Raw genomic sequence first — 21,590 nt, 5'->3', positions numbered from 1 at the left:
ACATATGGAAAGTCATCTGCAGTCACTCAAGGACAACCAGTGTGTCTTGGAGTTTTATTTACTTCCATTCTTAAGCCTGGTGAAAGTCAAAGGTTTTGAACATATGTTCTCAACAGCCCATACCCTTGTCATAATATAAGGTAGAGAATCACACCATTATGGAATATTAAGAGTCATACAGCAGTGAAGTGGGCACTATCACAAGGTAATGACAGTTGAATAAATCTTTATTTTTTGTATTGGTCTTCTCCATTAAAGTCACTGCAAATATCTCAGTAACAAATGGTCTTCTTTCAAATCATATATGGAAGCATTTGTAAAAAAGAAACAACCAAGCATATGGGATGAAACATTGGAATAACTCATGTGAGTAAAGGTGGACAGGTTGCTAGTACCCGATGGCCTGTCTGAAAGATTTTAATGGCTGCAGAGATAGTGGACCCATTAGTTGAATTTTTTCAGAACTCACAGAATTCCAGGAAGGTACCAGATAATCAAAAAACAGCAAACTTTACTTCCCTATTCCTTGTTGTTAATGAATTTCTTATGAATCACTGCTTCAAGGGGCCTTTGGAGAACTGTTCTGTGTCTTAGAAGCTCAGCAGTCATAGTCAGCTTTTCACATGCATATTGTTGATCTTTCACTAGTTAAGGCTTTCAGAAATGATTATTAATGAGTCTATTTTCATTATCATTGATAAACTGAGAGTCAAATCTGCTATCATGGGCCTTTAATACTACAAGCAGATAGAGTGATGGTGACTTGACATTTCTGCACACTATCTCTATGTCTAGAAGAAAGGCTTGGCAACTGGTGTCGAGGCAAACAAATTAGTCCTTCCTTTGATGTCAGCTGCTGAGATATTCCTCTTCTGCAACCTGCAATGCCTGTTTCTTCACTTCCTCTTCCTCCTCCTTCTGCTACTGGAGGGCTTCAAGGCAATATCAGCAGAACTAGAACCAGGTTTATTATCACTGACTTATACAACATGAAATTTGTTGTTTTGCAGCAGCACAGTAAAGAACATAAAGTTGTTATAAATTATAAAATAAATAAAGTGCAAAAAGAAAGGAACAATGATATAGTGCTCATGAACTGTCCAGAAATCTGATGGCACAGGGTAAGAATCTGTTCCTGAATTACTGGACTTTCAAGCTCCTGCATCTCCTCCCTGATGGTAGGAATGAGTAGAGGGCACGCAAGGTGGTGAAATCCTTAATGATGAAAGCCGCTTTCTTGAGGTACCACCTACCTCCTGAAGGAGTCCTTGATGGTGGGGATGATTGTGTCTGTGATTGAGCTGGTTGAATCTGCAGCTCTCTGCAGCCTCTGCGATGCTGCGTATTGAAGCTTCCATGCCAAGCTGTGATGCAACCAGCCAGAAGGCTCCACCATGTATCCATAGGAATTAGCAAGAGTCTTTGGTGACATACCATATCTCCCTAAAGTCCTAACAAACTAGAGCTGCTGGTATGCCTTCTTTGGAATTTCATCAACATGTTGGGTCCAGGACAAATTCTCTGAGATGTTGACAGTATCTTGAAGGTGCTTACTCTTTCCATTGTTGACCTCTCAACAAGGACTGGTGCATGTTCTCTGGACTTCTTGCAGGTACAACAGGTTATTAAGAAGGCAAATGGAATGTTGGCCTTCATTGCTAGAGGGATTGAATTCAAGATCAGGGAGATCATGCTGCAATTATCAGGGTACTGGTGAGGCCGCCCCTGGAGTACTGTGTGCAGTTCTAGTCTCCATACTTGAGGAAGGATATACTGGCTTTAGAGGCAGTGCAGAGGAAGTTCACTAAGTTGACCCCAGAGATGAAGGGGTTAACCTATGAGGAGAGATCAAGTCGCCTGGGACTATACTCTCTGGAGTTCAGAAGAATGAGGGGGATCTTATAGAAACATACAAAATTTTGAAAGGGATAAAGATAGAAGTAGGAAAGTTGTTTCCATTGGTAGGTGAGACGGTGAGACTAGAACTAGGGGATATTGCCTCAAGATTCAGGGAAGAAGATTTAGGATGGTGATGAGGAAAAACTGTTGTTCTCATAGGGTGGTGAATCTGTGGAATTCTATGCCCAGGGATGCAGTTGAGGCTTCCTCACTAAATATATTTAAGAAACATTTAGATAGGTTTTTACATAGTAAGGGAATTAAGGGTTATGGGGAAAAGGCAGGTAGATGGAGCTGAGTTTACGGACAGATCAGCCATGATCTTATTGAATGGCGGGGCAGGCTCGATGGGCCCAATGGCATACTCCTGCCCCTATTTCTTACGTAAAATTCACAATCAATACCTTGGTCTTGCTGACACTGAGTGAGAGGTTGTTGTTGTGACACCACTCAATTAGCCAATCTATCTCACTCCTGTTTGCCTCCTCGTCACCGTCTGAGATTTTACCAACAACATGGTGCCATCTACAAATTCATGGGTAGTTTTTAAGTACTGTCTTGAACGTTGAGTATGTTCAGGAGGCAGTAGGTGACCGCCAATATGGACTAGTGCAATGTTGGTTTAATTTCTTGAGCCACACAGCTCCTGAGTTTAAACTGTGTTTTTGCATCTTCTACTCTCAAACACCTTTTGTTTAGAAATTCATGGTTATGCAATCCATGATCTCTCTCACCAATCAACTTCCCAGCTCTTTACTTCACCCCAACCTTGGTTTCATCTATCACCTTGAGTATCTCCCTCCCCTCCCTCCACTGACTCATTTTTTTTATCTCTAGTTCTACTGAAGTGTCTTGGCCTGAAACATTGACTGTACTCTTTTCCATAGATCAAGGATAGCCAACCTATGGTGCATTGGATGATTAGAAGTGGCGCATTGCACCCCAGTGATAATAATAAAACAGTAAGCCTACTCATCCAAAAAGTATTAACCAAAAACCTATTTGTAGAAAAAAAATCTAAAACAGGAATTCAAATAGCTCAGAGCTAGAAATGGATTTTACTGAGAATAAATCTAAAACTTAGCAATTATTTTAAGTGATTTTATTATTTCGTGCACATCTTCTGGCGAATGTTATGTTCTTTCACATTAATCTGTTTTCAATTAAAAAAATGTTCAATGAGTCAAACTAGGAAAGAAGGACTTTTGTTCTGCAGTTGATCCATAACACGTTTGATACTTGTTTGATCCTGAAGCACCAGGCGTCCACACCAGCAATGCGACACAGGTTTTGCCAGTCAGTTTACAATTAACACTCGTGCTACGGAGTTGTGCTTTCTTCATCCTTTTGTGAACATTTGCAGTTTTGTACTTTTTCGAAAATTAAGCCTTGTTTTTACATTCAGTTACTCATAGTGCAAAAGAAAATGAGCAAAAGAAAAGCAGAAAGTGATAGTAAGTGTAAATTTAACGAACAGTGGGAAAATGAGTTCTTATTTATAGCGGGTCCATCAGGAAAACCATTGTGCATTGTTTGTGAAAACACTTTCGCACATAATAGAAGACATGATCTTAATAGACACTTTAAAACACAACATCAGACTGAAATGGAAGCTAGTGCTTGGGTCTGAGTTACGAAGAGAATATATGATTAAGAAAAAGGAAGAAATCAAAAGAAGACAGAATATATTTGTTAAAAGTCTCATTAAGGTAAGTAATGTTTATCTTGTTTTTATAGTAAATCAATATGTCATGTAAAAATGCTAAATATATCTATATTAACATATTTTTACAAGAATTGAATGGGGGTACAAGAGTTGTATGGCACATCTGAACTTGTGCGTGAAAAAATTGACTCATGGAATGTAAAAGGTTGGCCACCCCTGCCATAGATGCTGCCTGGCCTGCTGAGTTCCTCCAGCATTTTGTGTGTGTTGCTTTGGATTTCCAGCATCTGCAGATTTTCTCGTTAAAGACTATTAAATATAGTTTCTTACTCAAAAAATGTTTACTAACAGCTGAGATGTACATGATATCAGATTTGCTGTAAGAGTTACAAACATTAATTCTGAAAGATTAAACACAATGTGCTAAAATAAAATGTGTTCTGTTTCAGTTCTATATATGTATTAACATATATTTAAATATAGTCTGCATATATTCCAGTGAGTTATTAATGCTTTTGCATATCTTTTCTGTCACTGTTTGCTTTGAACCCAAAGATTGAATGACAAGTTAGTTTCAAGACAGGTGCATCATTAATCAATAATTAATTAATAAGAATTCTAAAGCTACTCATTGCATGCAAAACATGAAATTATAAATGATATATAAAATGAAATATATTGTGATCAGATTTCATTTGAAACTAATATATTTAAGCATGCGAGAAGTAATCCTGTGGGCATGTTCTCTGACAGAGGCTCTGTGAGCTTTCATGATGACACAGAGACATCTATTATAGTACTCTGTCTATGCATTTATGAGGCACTGAACTCCTGCATTGCAAATATTTATAAAAGATTAATCAAATAGTCCTTGATTACATGTACTGTCTGTAAAGCAGGTGGTTAAGTATGTAATTTAAATGGATTCTTTGCTTCTAATGTAATTTCTAGCAAGAGATTTTTTAGACAAGTACCAAGTGTGGGTTGATATAGAGCACTTTCTCAAAACTTTACTACCCAATAGGAAATGACTAAATTACAAGATGTAATATTTTTATGTCATGCATGGCTCACTCTTCCAAAAGTCAGCAAACAGAAGTTGACATTCCAGTATATTCCATAAGTAAAATCACATTTGTCAAAATCTTTAGTCTGTAATGCAACATACTGTAGGAAGACCAAGTAAACATAAATACTAATTGAATTCCCCTGTATCTATCTACCTATCAATTTATTTAGTGATACAGCTCGGAGTTAGCCCTTCTGGTCTTTTGAGCCATGGCACCCCAGCAACCTTACAACCCCGATTAACCCTAACCCAATCACGGGACAATTTACAATGACCAAATAACCTACTCTGTATGTCTTTGGACTGAGGGATGAAACCAGAACACCTGAGAAAAACCCATGAATTCCACAAGGAAGACACATAGAGACTCCTTACAGAACAGCTCTGGAATTGAACTCCGGAACACTCCAAGCTGTAATACCATTGTGCTAACTACTATACTACTGTGTACACAATGTTCTTTCAATTTCAGGGGGAATAATGCATTTTCCAAAATGTTAATGGCAGTCCTACACTTTAGAGATCACACAATATATAATGGCATTATTACTTCTGGGTTACATTACAAGTCCTTGGTGCAAGCCATCAAATAAATGGAAATATGATGAAAATTAGATCAAAATTGTACTTTTCTTGTTTGATAGTTTGACCAAGTTTTATCCCTCAGTTTTAAGTCCTTCAATAAAATCCATAATTCTCCAGATAAAATGTAGGCACATATTCTCAGAAGATCCACAATAATTATCTGGTGTGATTATTTTCTAATCTCAATTGATTACCTAAACATTTGTTTCTGGGGCTTCTTTGGGTTTTCGCTTTCTAAAAAATGTAATTTGGATCCTTTATTCAGTGATGATGAATTCGTTGGTTCGTTGATCAGGGGAACAGAGAGGAGGTTCTGTGGACAAGAACAAGATTACTAATTGGTTCGTTGCCTCCCAAGTGCCAGGGTCAGGGACATTCCATATCGAGTCAACAACATTCTTTAGTGTCAGGGTGAGCAGCTAGAGGTTGTGGTCCATGTTGGTATCAATGATATGGATAGGATGAGTGATGAGGTCCTGCAAAGTGAGTTCAGGGTGTTAGGTGCTAAGTTAAAGGACAGGACATCCAGGGATGTGTTCTCAGGATTGCTACCTGTCACAGGTGCGAGTGAGGCCAGAAATAGGAAGATCATACAGTTTAATACATAACTAAGGAGTTGGTGTAGGAGGGAGGGCTTCAGATTTTGGTTCATTGGGCTCTCTTCCAGGGAAGGTGGGACCTGTTTTGAAGGGATGGTTTGCACCTGAACTGGAGAGGACTAACATCCTAGCGCGAATAGGACTAATATCCATTTAGTGCATCATAGGAGAGGAGGTTTAAACTAGAGTTTTGGGCGGATAGGAATGTTCACGCAGAATAGATTATGGAGTAGCTGAGGAGAAAGATGTTAAGCTTACATACACAGTTAGGAATCAACAGATTAAGCATGGTGGGACTAATGCTTTGAGCTATGTATATTTCAATGCAAGAAGTACCATGGGGTGATTGAGCTTAGGACATGAATAAGCATGTGGAATTATGACATAGTGAGACTTGGTTGCATGAGGGCAGGCCTGGCAGCTCAATGCTCTGGGGTTCCGTTGTTTTAGACGTGATAGAGTGGGAGGGATTAAAGAGGAAAAATGTCATGGCAGTGCTCAGTTAGGACAGACTGGAGGTTAGGGAGGCTAGTGAGCTAGTGGGTTAAACTGAAGAATAAAAAAGGTATGACCAAGTTAATGGGATTATCTTATAGACCACCCAACAGTCTGCAGGATTTAGAGTAGAAATTTGCAGAGAGATTATGCACTGTTACAAGAAACATAAGGTTGTGATAGTAGGTGACTTTAAATTTCCACATATTGACTGGCAGTCCCAAACCGTTAAAGTTAATGGGAAAGAGCTTGTCAAATACAGTATGTTCAGGAAAGTTTCCTCAATCAGCACATAGATATCCCAACTAGAGAGTGTGATACTAGATCTCCTATTAGGGCATGAGACAGGGTAGGTGACAGAAGTTTGTATAGGGGAACATTTTGCATCTAGTTTAGTTTAATGGTAATTATCAAATAGGATAGGTCCGGTCCTCGGGTTGAAATTCTAAATTGGAGAAAGGCCAATTTTGAAGGTATCAGAAAGGATCTGGCAAGTGTGGATTGGGACAGGTTGTTTTCTGGTAAAGGTGAACTTAGTAAGTGGGAGGCCTTCAAAAGCAAGATTTGGAGTGTACAGAGTTTGTATGTCCCTTTCAGAATACAGGGCAACGTTGACAGGTTTATGGAAGATTGGTTTTGAGATATTGAGGCCCTGTTTAAGAAAAAAGGGATGTACGTAGCAGATATAGGCAGGTAAGAATAAATGAGGTACTTGTGGAGTATAAGCAATGCAAGAGGACACTTAAGAAGGAAATCAGGAGACCTAAAAGAAGACTGAGGTTACTCTAGCAGGCAAGATGAACACCTCCTAAGGGCTTCTACAGATATACAAGAGCAAAAAGATGGCAAGGGACAAAAATTGGTGCTCTGGAAGATCAGAGGGATAATCTATGTATGGAGCCAAAAGTTATGGTGTAGATCTTAAATGGATTTTTTGCATCTGTATTTACTAGGAAAATGGACAGAGTCAAAAGGAGTGAGACAAAGCAGCTGCAAGATCATGAACCCTATTCAGATTACAGAGGAGGAGGTGTTTGTTTTCTTGAGACAAATTAGGGTGGATAGATCCCCAGGGCCTGACACCAAGTGTTCCTTCAGACCCTGTGGGAGGTGAATGCAGAAATTATAGGAGCCCTCACAGAGATATCTAAAATATCCTTAGCCATGGGTAAGATGTTGGAGGATAACTAATGTTGTTCCATTGTTTGAGAAAGGCTCTGAGAATAACCCAGGAAATACGGAAATAGGCTGCTGGGCCTGATATCAGAAGTGGAAAAGTTATTGGAAGGTATTCTAAGTGACCAGATATATGAATATTTGGATAGACAGGGACTGATTAGGGATTGTCAATATGGCTTTGTGCATGGTAGGTCACATCTAGCCAATGGTATAGTCTTTCAAGGAAGTTACTAGGAAAGTTGACTAAGGCAAGGCATTGGACATTGTCTACATGTAATTTGACAAGGTCCCACATGGGTGGATAGTCAAGAAAGTTCAGACACTTAGATTCAATATGAGGTAGTGAATTGGTTTAGACATTGGCTTTGTGGAAGAAGCCAGAGAATGGAAGTACATGGTTGCCTCCCTGACTGGAGACCCATGGCTAGTGGTGTGCTGCAGGGACTGGTGTTGGGTCTGTTGTGGTTTGTCATCTATAGCAATAATCTGAATGAGAATGTGCTAAACTGAATCAGGAAATTTACAGATGACACCAAGATTGGGGTGTAGTGGATAGCGAGGAAGACTAGCAAAGCTTGCAGCTGGATCTGGAGCAGCTGGAAAAATTGTTTGTAAATGGCAGATGGAATTTAATGCAGTCAAATGTGAAGTATTGCACTTTGGGAGGACCAACCAGGGCACTGTAGGTCTTACATGGTGACAGGTAGGGCACTCGAGTGTGGTCAGACAGATCCCTCTGAGAGATTCCCTCTGGGAATACAGATCCATAATCCCTTGAAAATAGCGTCACAGCTATTTTTACTGTGCCTATAGTCTGTTTTTTTTTAATCAATTATGCTATTGTTTGCACTGTTGTAACTATATGTTGTAATTATGTGGTTTTGTGCAGGTCTTGTAGCTTTAGTTTTTGGTCTTGTTTTATCTGGTGGATTTGGAGCTCCTTTCCGGGGAACGCGCTAGAGGGTAGCACGATACTAATACGCAGCAGCTTCTCCGGACTCTGGATTGGGGATTGCCAAACGTTATGTGGATTTTCTGGTGTAGTCTGTTTTGTCATATGCTTTTGTGATATCATTCTGGGGGAACGTTATCTCATTTTTTAACTGCATTTCATTTGTGGTTTCTAAATGACAATAAACTGAATCTGAACAGTTAGATAGGGACATAAAGAAAGTTTTTGACAAACTGGCTTTCATAAATCAATGTACTGAATACAGGGGCTGGGATGTTATGTTAAAATTGTTTAAGACATTTGGTGAGGCCTGATTTGGAGTACTGTATGGAGTTTTGGTCATCTACTTACAGGAAAGATGTCAATAAGATTAAAAGAGTGCAAAGAAAATTTACAAGGATGTTGCCAGGACTTGAGTACCTGCGTTATAGGGAAAGGTTGAATAGGTTAGGACTTTATTCTCCAGATTGTAGAAGATTGAGGGGAGATTTGATAGGGGTGTAGTGTTGCACTTTGGGACATCCTACATTTAAATATTCAAGAATTTTCAAGTGATTTTAAAAAATGAACACAAATGAACATAAATTATAACATGTTAAATTGTTACATTCAAAAATTTTCTGACAGCTGGTAAGAATTTTCTCACAGGTGTATATTCATGCTAGGAGACCTACTCCAAATGTGTGTTCAATGTTCATTCTATTCAGTGAAAGTATTTAGTGGGTTAGTCAAAAATGAGCACCAAGCACCTTCATGGAAATTTTAAGCTACTGTGTTTGGAACACTGATAAAAAATAAGTGGTCAGTAACAAGCTTTCTTTCTCTTTGGAACAAATGGTCATATTTCATTGCTTCAATTTACTAATCATTATATCAGAAAAGTAATTTGGGAATGTTATGGAAGTGCCTGAAAATCTGAATTCCATAATTTCAACAAACTGTTGATGATAAGCCAATATATAGACAGTGATGTTTCAAACAATAACAATACCAATTTCAAAAATACAGTGAATGATGGTACACTGTAAAAAAAACAAAAGGAAATATATAATCCAGGCCTGCATTGATCCATTAAATGATGAGAAATAACCACCATTCCTTACAGTTGTGAACAAAGTAAGTTTTTACTTAGACTACTAGCTGAATTGAGTTTCACAACTTTTTACTGAACTGCTTTGTAAATGCTAATGAAATCTGCATTCTTTTCAAAAGTCTGATCTATTAGGAGATCAAATAGTGCAAAATTTAAATTGAAAATAAGATGTTGATATGGAGGAGAATCCGTTTTATGTAGTAACTTTCAGAGATGAAGTTTGGAAAATCTCTTCAGCAAGTAAGCCCTTCATTTGTCCACCATTGTTATGGATTGTGTACCCATAAGCAAATCTGATAATCAATTCTCTCTCTTGGGCACAATCTTACAGCAGAAACACCTTGAATTATTATTTCTATTAACAACTATGGATAAGTAAGGAGCTGGTACAACTGCAGATTTGATCAGGCCGATTTTGCTACAGAGCATTATCATAATTAGTTTTAAGTAAATCCAAGCATGATGAATTAAAAGAGTTTTAGAAAGTTGATTACAAATGCAGCTGGTACTCAAGACTAGGACTACAAATGAGAACAAACCATGGCCAATAATTTAGTTCTGAAAACTGAGGTGAATGTATTCAATTATATCACTAAGGTTGGAGAAGAATACAGGACAAGTGATCTTCTGGATAAGATATCAATCACTTATAGAATCATTAAGTAAAGGACATTTCATAGATGGGTTGAAGGGTCTTTTGGATCTGTATTTATCATGTCACATTTCAGACAATTTGCGACAGCATTCCAGCCGAGACCAGCAGTAGCTTCATCTAATGCTCACATACTTATCCAACCACTATGATATGATGACACTCATCACCACATTTATCTATCAACAGAGTGGGGCACAGCCAGAAATTCACTGGAAACCAATTCAATGGGAATAAAATTGCGGTGATTTTAAATCTATTGAGAAGGAAGAAGCCCTTGCAGAAATATCAAGACTTCGTAGCTTTAATTTTTCAATTTTTTAAGTGGAACCAGCAGACTGATGAGGTGAAATAGTTAAGTTAAACAGATATTTTTAAAAGTAGAAAACTGAGATAAAATTGTTTATTATAACAATTTTTATCTAATAAAATAACAGCAAATTCTAATGTATCAATATGGACATAAAACTGGAATTGTACACAGCCTATATAACTCTTTGTATACTTTGAAGTTTAAGTAAATAAAAATAAAATTTCTGTACTCTCATACTAAAGAAATGTCAACCTGTCAAGAGACAGCAACATGATATTGGTACACGAATTAAAGTGTTCCCAGCAAATATTTTTATTAAGCCAAGTTTAAAACAAGTTTAGATTTTTTGGATAAGTTGTCAATAGATTTTCAGATTGTCATTTTGTTCTCCATCAATGTACTTCATTCCTAAAACAAAGCAACTATATTTAAACTAGGCCAGTCTGATAACATTATTGATTTGATCCATAGGACCATAAGTCTTTAATTCTGTTTAGTAAAGCACTGTAACTTGTAATGTTTGATTCTCACTAATAGAATCTAAACATTCCCACAAAAATGGAGATAATTTTATAACAAAATGAATAAAATACATACAATTTTAAAGTATCATTTAATCTGATGCAAGTTCAAATATGATAATTTCTTCAGAATAGCTTTCTTTAAAATCTAGTGCATTTATTATACATCATAGCAATAGCAATTTATGACTTTTTTATTATACACCACCATTTTTAATGTAATTTCAGTTTATACTTCTCTATTATTGAGAACTGAAATGAAAAGGAACCGTCATATGAAAACGACACCATTTTAAAATAAAGCAGCATTATTATTTGATTTTAACAGAATTCAAGTGCTCAGGACGTTTGAAGTCCCCAGAAACGTCACTGACCTCTATCTGCACAACTGCCCTCTACAAAGTAATTTCATATTGTGAATGGATATTTATGAGGTTGGAGCAGAAAAACCCTGCGCCACTATATTAACTGAGCTACAATGAACACTACATATTCCCATTAGGACACCCTCCTCTTGTTCAACAAACTCTTGGGAGCTTAAACATGTAGGATTTCCAACTGAACAATGTCAAGCCATAGCTCAATGTCAGGTTCAATGCGACATTCCATGATTAAGGGTCAAATTGTCACCTCATCCACTATCAATCAGTGAAAATGTAATCTGGCAAATAATTTAATGAAGGCAATGAATCAAACAGAATTTCACTAAAAAAAAATCATTAAGTGATTTTATGCTCCATGCAGTTGACATTCACTATAAATTTACATGAAAACTAAATACAACAGATTTTAGAAGAATATGTTTGCATTCAAATAAGCTTACTCTGATAATTCATTCTGCACTCTTTTTCTCTTTTCCAAGAAAGGAAAACATCATTTACAGTTAAAGAAATGTTCTTTTGTATAAACTGGCCTTTGTACTTCTCAGTTATTACAGTGATTATGTCATATTTATCTGGTTTTCTTTAAATAATGTCACGTGGAACCAAAGGCCAATTGCTATCATGTTCCAAGTATTTAAAAGTTCATAGTAAAGCCTCACAATTATTTTCCTCTTTTTTCCCCAATCCACATTTTCACCATTCATCTTTTCCTGCTTTCTGATTGTCTTTTTCCATGAATCACACTTCAAAAGAAATCTGTTGAGAAACCATAAGCATGCCCTCCTGAGCTAAACTACAACCCAGATTGTCACTTCCAAAAAAGACAGCCTTAGTAAATTCAAAAGAAATATTTACTTGCTCCCATACTTTCCTCAGTTTGTGTCCCTGACTAATGGGCATGTGTACTGTGACAGAGTAAATTCTGAGACCCTATTCCTCTGTTCCATAGAATAGACAGAAAACTGACATTCATCAACAAATATGAAATGTTTGCCAGGTACATTGAATCGCAAATATATGAGACCGTCCTGCTGGTTTCCTCTCAGGTTAGTAAAAAAAAATTGGTAAACAACAGTGCTATCAAACCACATTTGTTAGAGTTACGTTATCATAAAACCAGAAGTGGAAGTTTGCAGATGATTGCAGAATGTTCAATCCCATCTGCAGCTCCTTAGCAAATGAAGCGGCTCACGCCTGATTTTTCAAGTAATGGTCACATCACAAAGATGCCAGCAATGACTCTTTCCAATGTACAATGTCCTGTGTATGTTACTCAAAATGGCTTCTTTGGTTTGTTACGAGTAGGAATGCTTCTTTGTCTGATAAATGTTTCTCTCGCTGTTGTTTCACTTTAGAATGGCTGATATGGTAATTGTATTCATTTGTTAATCAATGGGAAATGTTATTGTGTTTTGTGAGGCTGGGAACTTGGGGGAGGGGTTGTGCGGGCTTGGAGTGTGAAGAGAGTCGGGAGGAAGACGGATGAGGAAGGTGGACGGGTGCTGGACTGCTCGTAAGACCACCGGGGTGGTCCCAGGTGCGACGACGTGACTGTCGGATGATTCGTTGATTGAGCTCCTACGATGTGCACTACACTGACTGAATTTTGATAAGTTGGCGCCTTTTGTTTTTTTCTTTCCTTGTATATATTTATTGTATTGCCTAATACTTCTTTAGTTAATGTTAGTAAACTCTATAAAGTGTATTTCATAACGGTATTTGGTGTGGTTGATACGGTGGGCGGCGCGAGGCATAAACTCGATTCTCACAGCACCTGCGTGTACGGGAGGTGGGTTGGTGTGTGGCTGGATCTCCTTTTCCCCTAGACATATACCAGCCTTTTGGGTAAGTGTTACACCAACAAGAAAGAGTCTGATCATCCATGTTAAGATCCTCACTATCAACATTCAGTGGAAGTTCTGAAGTTCATGACTGACTGGAAACTCATCTGGATTAGCCATATAAACAATGTGGCTGAAACAATAAGGCATGGAATGGGCATTCTGTAGGAAATGACTCAATTCTTGACACCCAAAATATCAACAGTGTGATGGAATACTTTCCACTAGTTTGGATGGGTGTTGCTCAATCAGAAACTTTGAAAGATTCAGGAAGAAGCAACCCTTCATCTAAATATTAATTGCCTTCCAACGCTGGTACGCAGTAGGTGAATTGTGTATCATCTACAGAATGCACTCCAATTGCACACACCTAGCAAACTTGCCACATCCACCACTGAAAAAAGATATGACATAAACACCCTAAAAGTTCTTCTCCAAATTATACATCATCCTGACTTGGAAATATATTGCCAGTCCTTCATTAATGTTGAAACTTATTTCTCAAGAGCATTGTGGCAATACCTTCACTAGAAGGACTGCAGCAATTCAAAAAGATGGTTCAGCGCCACTTTCACAAATGCCCAGTTTACATCTTGAAAATGAATAAAAAGTATGCAGTGTTCAATTTGGTCTTTGTCAGAGCTACAGAACACTTCACTTCTTCTGGCTATGGATACAAACTACACATATTAAAAAAAAACCCATAAGACATAAGAGTAGAACTTGGCCATTCAGCCCATCGAATCTTTACTGCCATTCCATCACGGCTGATTTATTATCCCTGTCAACATTCTCCCCTGTAACCTTTGAAGTTCTCACTGAAGTTCCCCCTCTGTCATCTGATTCCTAAATGGACATTGAACCTTTGAACACTTTCTAAAAAATATATATTGCTTCTGTTTTTTGCAAGATTTTTAATCTATTCAATATATGTACACTGTAACTGATATATTTATTATTTTTTTTCTTCTATATTATGCACTGCATTGAACTGCTGCTGCTAAGTTAATAAATTTTACGACACATCAGATAATAAATCTGATTCTGATAATCAAGAACCCAACAACCTCCACTTTAAATATACCCAATGACTCGGCTTCTACAGTTATCTCTGGCAATGAATTCCGCTGATCCACCACCCTGTGGCTAACAAAATTCCTCATCTACGCTCTAAAGAAATATAATTATATTCTGAGGCTGCACCCTCTGGTCCTAGACTCCTCCACTATAGGCAACATCTTTTCCACATCCACTCTCCCTAGGTTTTTCGATGCGATACCCCCTCATTTTTCAAATTTCCAGTGAGTATGAGCCCAGAGCCATCAAATACTCCTCACACTTTCATTCCTGGGATCATTCTCATGACCCTCTTAAATGCCAGCACATCCTTCTTAGATAAGGGCCCAAAACTGCACACAATACTCCAAAGCCTCAGCATTACATCATATAACCATATAACAATTACAGCATGGAAACAGGCCATCTCGGCCCTTCTAGTCCTTGCCGAACGCTTACTCTCACCTAGTCCCACCGACCTGCACTGTCCATAACCCTCCATTCTTTTCCTGTCCATATACCTATCCAATTTTACTTTAAATGACAATATCGAACCTGCCTCTACCACTTCTACTGGAAGCTTGCTCCACACAGCTACCACTCTCTGAGTAAAGAAATTCCCCCTCGTATTACCCCTAAACTTTTGCCCCCTAACTCTCAACTCATGTCCTCTTGTTTGAATCTCCCCTACTCTGAATGGAAAAAGCCTATCAACATCAACTCTATCTATCCCCCTCATAATTTTAAATACCTCTATCAAGTCCCCCCTCAACCTTCTACGCTCCAAAGAATAAAGACCTAACTTGTTCAACCTTTCTCTGTAACTTAGGTGCTTGAAACCCATGTAATATTCTAGTAAATCTTCTTTGTACTCTCTCTATTTTGTTGACATCTTTCCTATAATTCGGTGACCAGAACTGTACACAATACTCCAAATTTGGCCTTACCAATGCCTTGTACAATTTTAACATTACATCCCAACTCCTATACTCAATGCTCTGATTTATAAAGGCCAACATACCAAAAGCTTTCTTCACCACCCTATCCACATGAGATTCCACCTTCAGGGAACTATGCACCATTATTCCTAGATCACTCTGTTCTACTGCATTCTTCAATGCCCTACCATGTACCATGTATGTCCTATTTTGATTATTCCTACCAAAATGTAGCACCTCACACTTCTCAGCATTAAACTCCATCTGCCATCGTTCAGCCCACTCTTCTAACTGGCCTAAATCTCTCTGCAAGCTTTGAAAATCTACTTCATTATCCACAACGCCACCTATCTTAGTATCATCTGCAAATTTACTAATCCAATTTACCACCCCATCATCCAGATCGTTAATGTATATGACAAACAACATTGGACCCAGTACAGATCCCTGAGGCACACCACTAGTCACCGGCCTCCAACCTGACAAACAGTTATCCCCCACTACTCTCTGGCATCTCCCATCCAGCCACTGTTGAATCCATTTTACTACTTCAATATTAACACCTAAAGATTGAACCTTCCTAACTAACCTTCCGTGCAGAACCTTGTCAAAGGCCTTACTGAAGTCCATATAGACAACATCCACTGCTTTACCCTCATCAACTTTCCTAGTAACCTCTTCAAAAAATTCAATAAGATTTGTCAAACATGACCTTCCACATACATCCTTGCTTTTATATTCTAGTTCTTTTGAAATGAATGCCAAAATTGCATTTGCCTTCGTTAGCAATGACTAAACAGGCAAGCTAATCTTTAGAGAATCCTGCATGAGGACTCCCAAGTCCTTTTGCACTTTTGATTTCTGATTTTGCTCCCTGTTTAGAAATAGTCTACACCTTTATTTCTTCTAGCAAAGTGCATGACCATACATATCCCTACAGTATACTCCATCTGCCACTTCTTTTTCCATTCTCCTAATCTTTCCAAGTCCTGCTGCAGACTCCCTGCTTCCTCAACACTACCTGTCTCTCTGTCTACCTTTCATTGTCCACAAACCTGGCCACAAAGCCATCAGTTCATTCATCCACATCACTAGTCATTTGTAGCCAACCAGAATAGGCCCCCTTTATTTCTACTCTTTGCTCTCTGCCAGTCAGGCAATCTTCTATCCGTGCTAGTATCTTCCTTGTAATACCATGGGCTCATATCCTGTTTAGCAGCCTCATGTGCTGCCAATGTTAAGTTTGCAATCAACCAAGGTATGAAATAAAAACTCTGAGCAACTGGAAATCTATTAAGCAGCTACAGTCAATCTGACATACAAGAGGATGGATATGGGTGTTGGAATCTCATAATAACACTTCAATGACATTGTTACTGGAGTTCTTTATTTTTCACATTTATTTGTGGGCTTATGACTGTTGCTAGAAAGCTTTTATTCCCCATCACTATTCTTTCTGGAGAGTCACGTTAATCCATATGGTGAAGGTGCTCACACAGGATCGTAATGGAATGGGATTTATGAGACAGGTCTGGTTATTCAGGTGCATTTTGTTGTGGGCAAACCCAATCTTTAACTGGTTCATGTAGGCACAATATTTATGTGGCTTGTTACTTTGGTTTTGACATGGTTGATAGGGAGGTATTTGATTATGTTAACACTGTTAAGTACCAAAGGGAAGATGGTTAAGCCCTCTTTTATTGGAATTACAAATCGTCTTACATTTCTATAATCCATTGTAGCATTTATAAGCCCAAGACTGAAAATCCTGGAAGTTCCACATAACTTGAGCATTGTGCAATCTTCAGAACATGTCGCTAACTTTTAATCAAGTTGCTGAAAGACCAATGATGAAATAGCTAAAGCTGGCTGAGTTGAGGAAACTGATGCAAGCAATTCACTGTAGCCATCTATTTCAAACTTTTATCAATAGTTTGCCTGTTGTAAAGTATGGTGGAGGTAGCATCATGCTATCAGGATGCTTTTCAGCAGCAGGGTCTGGAAATCTCGTCAGGATTGATGAATGACGCTAAATACTGAGATTCTGGATAAAAAAAAGTCCTGCTAGCCAGAAAGCTTAAACTGTGGAGGAAATTTGTCTTTTAGTAGAACAATGATCCAAAGTACACTGCCTGAGCAACCACAAAGTGGCTTTAAATGAAGACATTTGGTGTCCTCAAGTGGCCCAGTCAGAGTCCTAATCTTAACCTGATCAAACATCTCTGGCATATCCAGAAGATTGCTGTCCACCGCTGTTCCCCAACTAACCTGGCATAGCTTGAGCAATTTTGCAAGAAGGAATGGGCAAGTCTTACTCCATCACATTGTGCAAAGCTAACAGAGACTTATCCAAAAAGACTACTAGCTGCGTGAGGTGTTTAATTAAGTACTAAGCAAGGGGGATGAAGTCTTGTGAACTGCTGACATTTCAGATTTTGAATTTTTAGTATATTGTATATTGTAAAGCAATATACATGCTGTACAATTTTCCTTGGTTTTTGGGCTCTACTGTGAAAAAAGCATATAATTCACAAATAAAAAATCTTAGTGAAATTGATCAAATTCCTGATTGTAATACTCATATATGTGAACAGAGGGCTGTGAGCTGAATACTTTTCCCAAGGCACTGTTTTGAGTTTCAGATTGAGACTTTACCAGCTCAACAATTTATTTTTTAGGTACCTTTGATAAAATAGTCTCAAGTAGGACCAAACATACAACTTCAGACTACTCTTCTAGACACTTCATTGATTCAAAAGTTTGTTCTCCAGCTTGCTGGTTATAGTGCATACAGGGCAGGAGGTTAATAATTTATGTAGAATACGGCTCTGCTGATAATGATGCCTATAGTATCTCATGAAAATCCATTTTTAAATATTTGTCCATTCTAAATATATGTCATTTAGCATAGGTGGTATACAGCATGACAGAAAGCTCCCTTAGTGTGATTATAATACTTTTGTTTTCACAAAGATAGTTCAGTAATTACTTTTATCAACAATTTCACGACAGATATATCAGCAACAGACTGATGTGGATGATGACAAGATTTTTTTCTTATCTTGTCATTATACCACCCTGCTATAGGGATTGTAAGAATCAACAGACCATCAGATTTTGACTGACATACTTGATATCTTCCAGGTTTCAGGTAAGACTTACTTTCTTCGGGTTGTGGTTGAGAAGGGGTGGGGCCTTTGATCTTTGCCCCAGGTGCCCATTTTCCAGTGTTACAATATCATGGGGATGTTTGGAGCCCATTCCCATTACCAACTTTCTAGCTAAAGTGAAAACTTCCTGAAATCTGCTCCACTATTTGATATAGCAATTCCTGCTGAAAATTAATGTTTTAACAGTTCTTGCTGTGGTAAGAATTTACACTTCTATGTTTATGCTCACAGAAGACAAAGAGTGGTTGTAGACGGGTCATATTCTGCATGGAGGCCAGTGACCAGTGTTATGCCTCAGGGATCTGTTCTGGGACCCCTACTCTTTGTGATTTTTATAAATGACCTGGATGAGGAAGTGGAGGCATGGGTTAGTAAATTTGCTGATGGCACAATGGTTGGGGGCGTTGTGGATAGTGTGGAGGGCTGTCAGAGGTTACAGCGGGACATTGATAGGATGCAAAACTGGGCTGAGAAGTGGCAGATGGAGTTCAACCCAGATAAGTGTGAGGTGGTTCATTCTGGTAGGTCAAATAAGATGGCAGAATATAACGTTAATGGTAAGACTCTTGGCAGTATGGAGGATCAGAGGGATCTTGAGGTCCGAGTCCACAGGATACTCAAACCTGCTACGCAGATTTACTCTGTGTATAAGAAGGCATACGATGCATTGGCCTTCATCAATCGTGGGATTGAGTTTAAGACCTGAGAGGTAATGTTGCAGCTATATAGGACAATGGTCAGACCCCACTTGAAGTACTGTGCACAGTTCTGGTTGCCTCACTTACAGGAAGGACATGGAAACCATAGAAAGGGTGCAGAGGAGATTTACGAGGATGTTGCCTGGATTGGGGAGCATGCCTTATGAGAATAGGTTGAGTGAACTTGGCCTTTTCTTCTTGAAGCGATGGAGGATGAGAGGTGACCTGATAGAGGTGTATAAGATGATGAGAAGCATTGATCGTGTGGATAGTCAGAGACTTTTCCCCAGGGCTGAAATGGCTAGCACGAGAGGGCACAGTTTTAAGGTGCTTAGAAGTAGGTACAGAGGAGATGTCAGGGGTGTTTTTTTTTACGCAAGTGGTGAGTTCATGGAATGGGCTGCTGTCGGTGGCAGTGGAGGTAGAAACAATAGGGTCTTTTAAAGAGACTCCTGGATGGCTATATGGAGCTTAGAAAAAGAGGGTTATGGGTAAGGCCTAGGTAATTTCTAAGGTAAAGACATGTTTGGCACAGCTTTGTGGGCCGAGGGGCCTGTATTCTGCTGTATGTTTTCTATGCTTTGTACTCAACTTTCAAAACAATGTGCAGTTATTAAGGCAGATTATTAAAGCTCCAATAAGGCAGATAATCCACCAGACATGATCACGATTAATAACATTATTGTGACATCTGGGCTTTATTTGACAGGCATTGAAAATTTGGAGCAAAACACATACAAAACACTTGAGTAAAAATTAATTAATCAGAGAGTGTGATCAGAATTTGTTGTCTACAGACGTGGTGCAAGTAGAGCTAACTTAGCGTTTTCAAAAGGGAAATGAATAGGCACAGCAGAAAACTAATTTGCCAGGCTAAGGGGAAAGAACAGCAGAGTTGGTCATGTCAGATTGGCCTATGAGGATTGGTAAAGGTGTAATGGGCGGAATGGCTTTCAAACCTTTAATATTTTGTATTTTCCACCTATAACTTGTCCTGCAGTAATAAGTGCAGAGGTCTTGAATGCTTCTTTGCTGGCATTTTATTGACTTTGGAATAAGTTAGTAAATTGCATTTTAACTTATTAATTTTGGCAAGAAAAAAAGTTAACACATTGATGTACTTTAGGAATTAACATGTTCTGTCAATGTATTTGCCACACATCTTTACTAATTATTGATTCTCCAATATCTTTCCTCATTATTTCCTGCAAGTAGGAGATATTGCAATATAACCTTGATAACAGCAGAACTGCCAAGAAACCTTGTGGTCAATGAAATACCTCTGAGCTATAGCTCAAAATGGGAAGTTGTAGCTGTGTTTGCTTATGGGATGCTTAGCAAAAGCTGCTAATGATCTGAAAAGCTTCTGCTAAATTCTATCAAGATTATCACATTCACCTATCCAGATTGCATAATTAATGCAACTCTGCGATTTGAGGTAAATTCCAAGTAAAGACTGACTTTCAAGATAGATAGATAGATAGATAGATACTTTATTCATCCCCATGGGGAAATTCAACATTTTTCCCAATGTCCCATACACTTATTGTAGCAAAACTAATTACATGCAATACTTAACTCAGTATAAATATGATATGCATCTAAAATCACCCTCTCAAAAAGCATTAATAAATAGCTTTTAAAAAGTTCTTAAATAGTTTACTAAAAGAGGCCTCCTTAAAAATACTCCAGCTATGTTTGGCAAACAAGCTGTAAGAACTAGAACATTTTGTATTCAATATTTGTGTCTGATATCAATCAATGATTATGCACTACAGATAACATTGACAGATCTCAACATTTTGTTAATTCTCTTGCTTAATAATAATTGTGCTGACTGAATTGGTTATTATCAATAATTTTTGAATTATGGAAACAAAAATAACATTTAAGGACTGATTGTACTGCTGACATTGCCATTTCTAAAATTGGATTTACTTACCAAGAGTCAGTGATTTATGTGTGGAACAGAACATTATGGCAACTGTATCTGCAGGTGTAAAACCAGACTTTTTTCTAAAAGAGAAATAGAATACACATCTACCTTAAAAAAATTGTTGCATTGAACTTTTATGGAAATAACAGAAGCATGGGAATATACAAGAAAAAAATTAATCTGGTCTATTATACCCATACTAGCCAAAATAAGAGTTGTCTAACCAAATTTTACATTCCTGTTTATGTCTCTTGCCTTATAGTTAATATATCAGGTGCTCATTCAAGGGGGGTGGGGTGTGTGTGTGTGAGAGAGTGAGAGAGAGAGAGAAAGAGAGAGAGAGAGAAAACACTATTCAGTCTTCATTGTTACAGGCAATGAGATCAAGATTGCCATCATCCTCTGGGTAAACACATTTCTTCTCAATTCCATTCTAATGTTCCTTACCATATCTATACTTTGTACTCATCTGTCTTTTAAAGGAAATGTCATTTCTATCCACTTTTTCATGGCTTCTCATATTTTGATATACTTCCATTAAACCT

General features: G+C 38.1%; 1 protein-coding gene across 2 annotated transcripts in view; it reads right to left on the bottom strand.

Moving 5' to 3' along the window:
• Positions 1-21,590, bottom strand: part of slc10a7 (solute carrier family 10 member 7) — a 233,959-nt gene that overhangs the window by 12,110 nt on the left and 200,259 nt on the right. For both annotated transcript variants that reach the window (XM_073042940.1, XM_073042941.1), the window contains exon 10: positions 21,052-21,125. In XM_073042940.1, coding sequence (XP_072899041.1) covers positions 21,052-21,125 — 74 coding nt within the window. The remainder of the gene's footprint in view (positions 1-21,051; positions 21,126-21,590) is intronic.

Source organism: Hemitrygon akajei, chromosome 4, assembly GCF_048418815.1.
Source record: "Hemitrygon akajei chromosome 4, sHemAka1.3, whole genome shotgun sequence".
Lineage (NCBI taxonomy): Eukaryota > Metazoa > Chordata > Chondrichthyes > Myliobatiformes > Dasyatidae > Hemitrygon > Hemitrygon akajei.
This window is presented reverse-complemented; position numbering and strand designations above follow the sequence as displayed.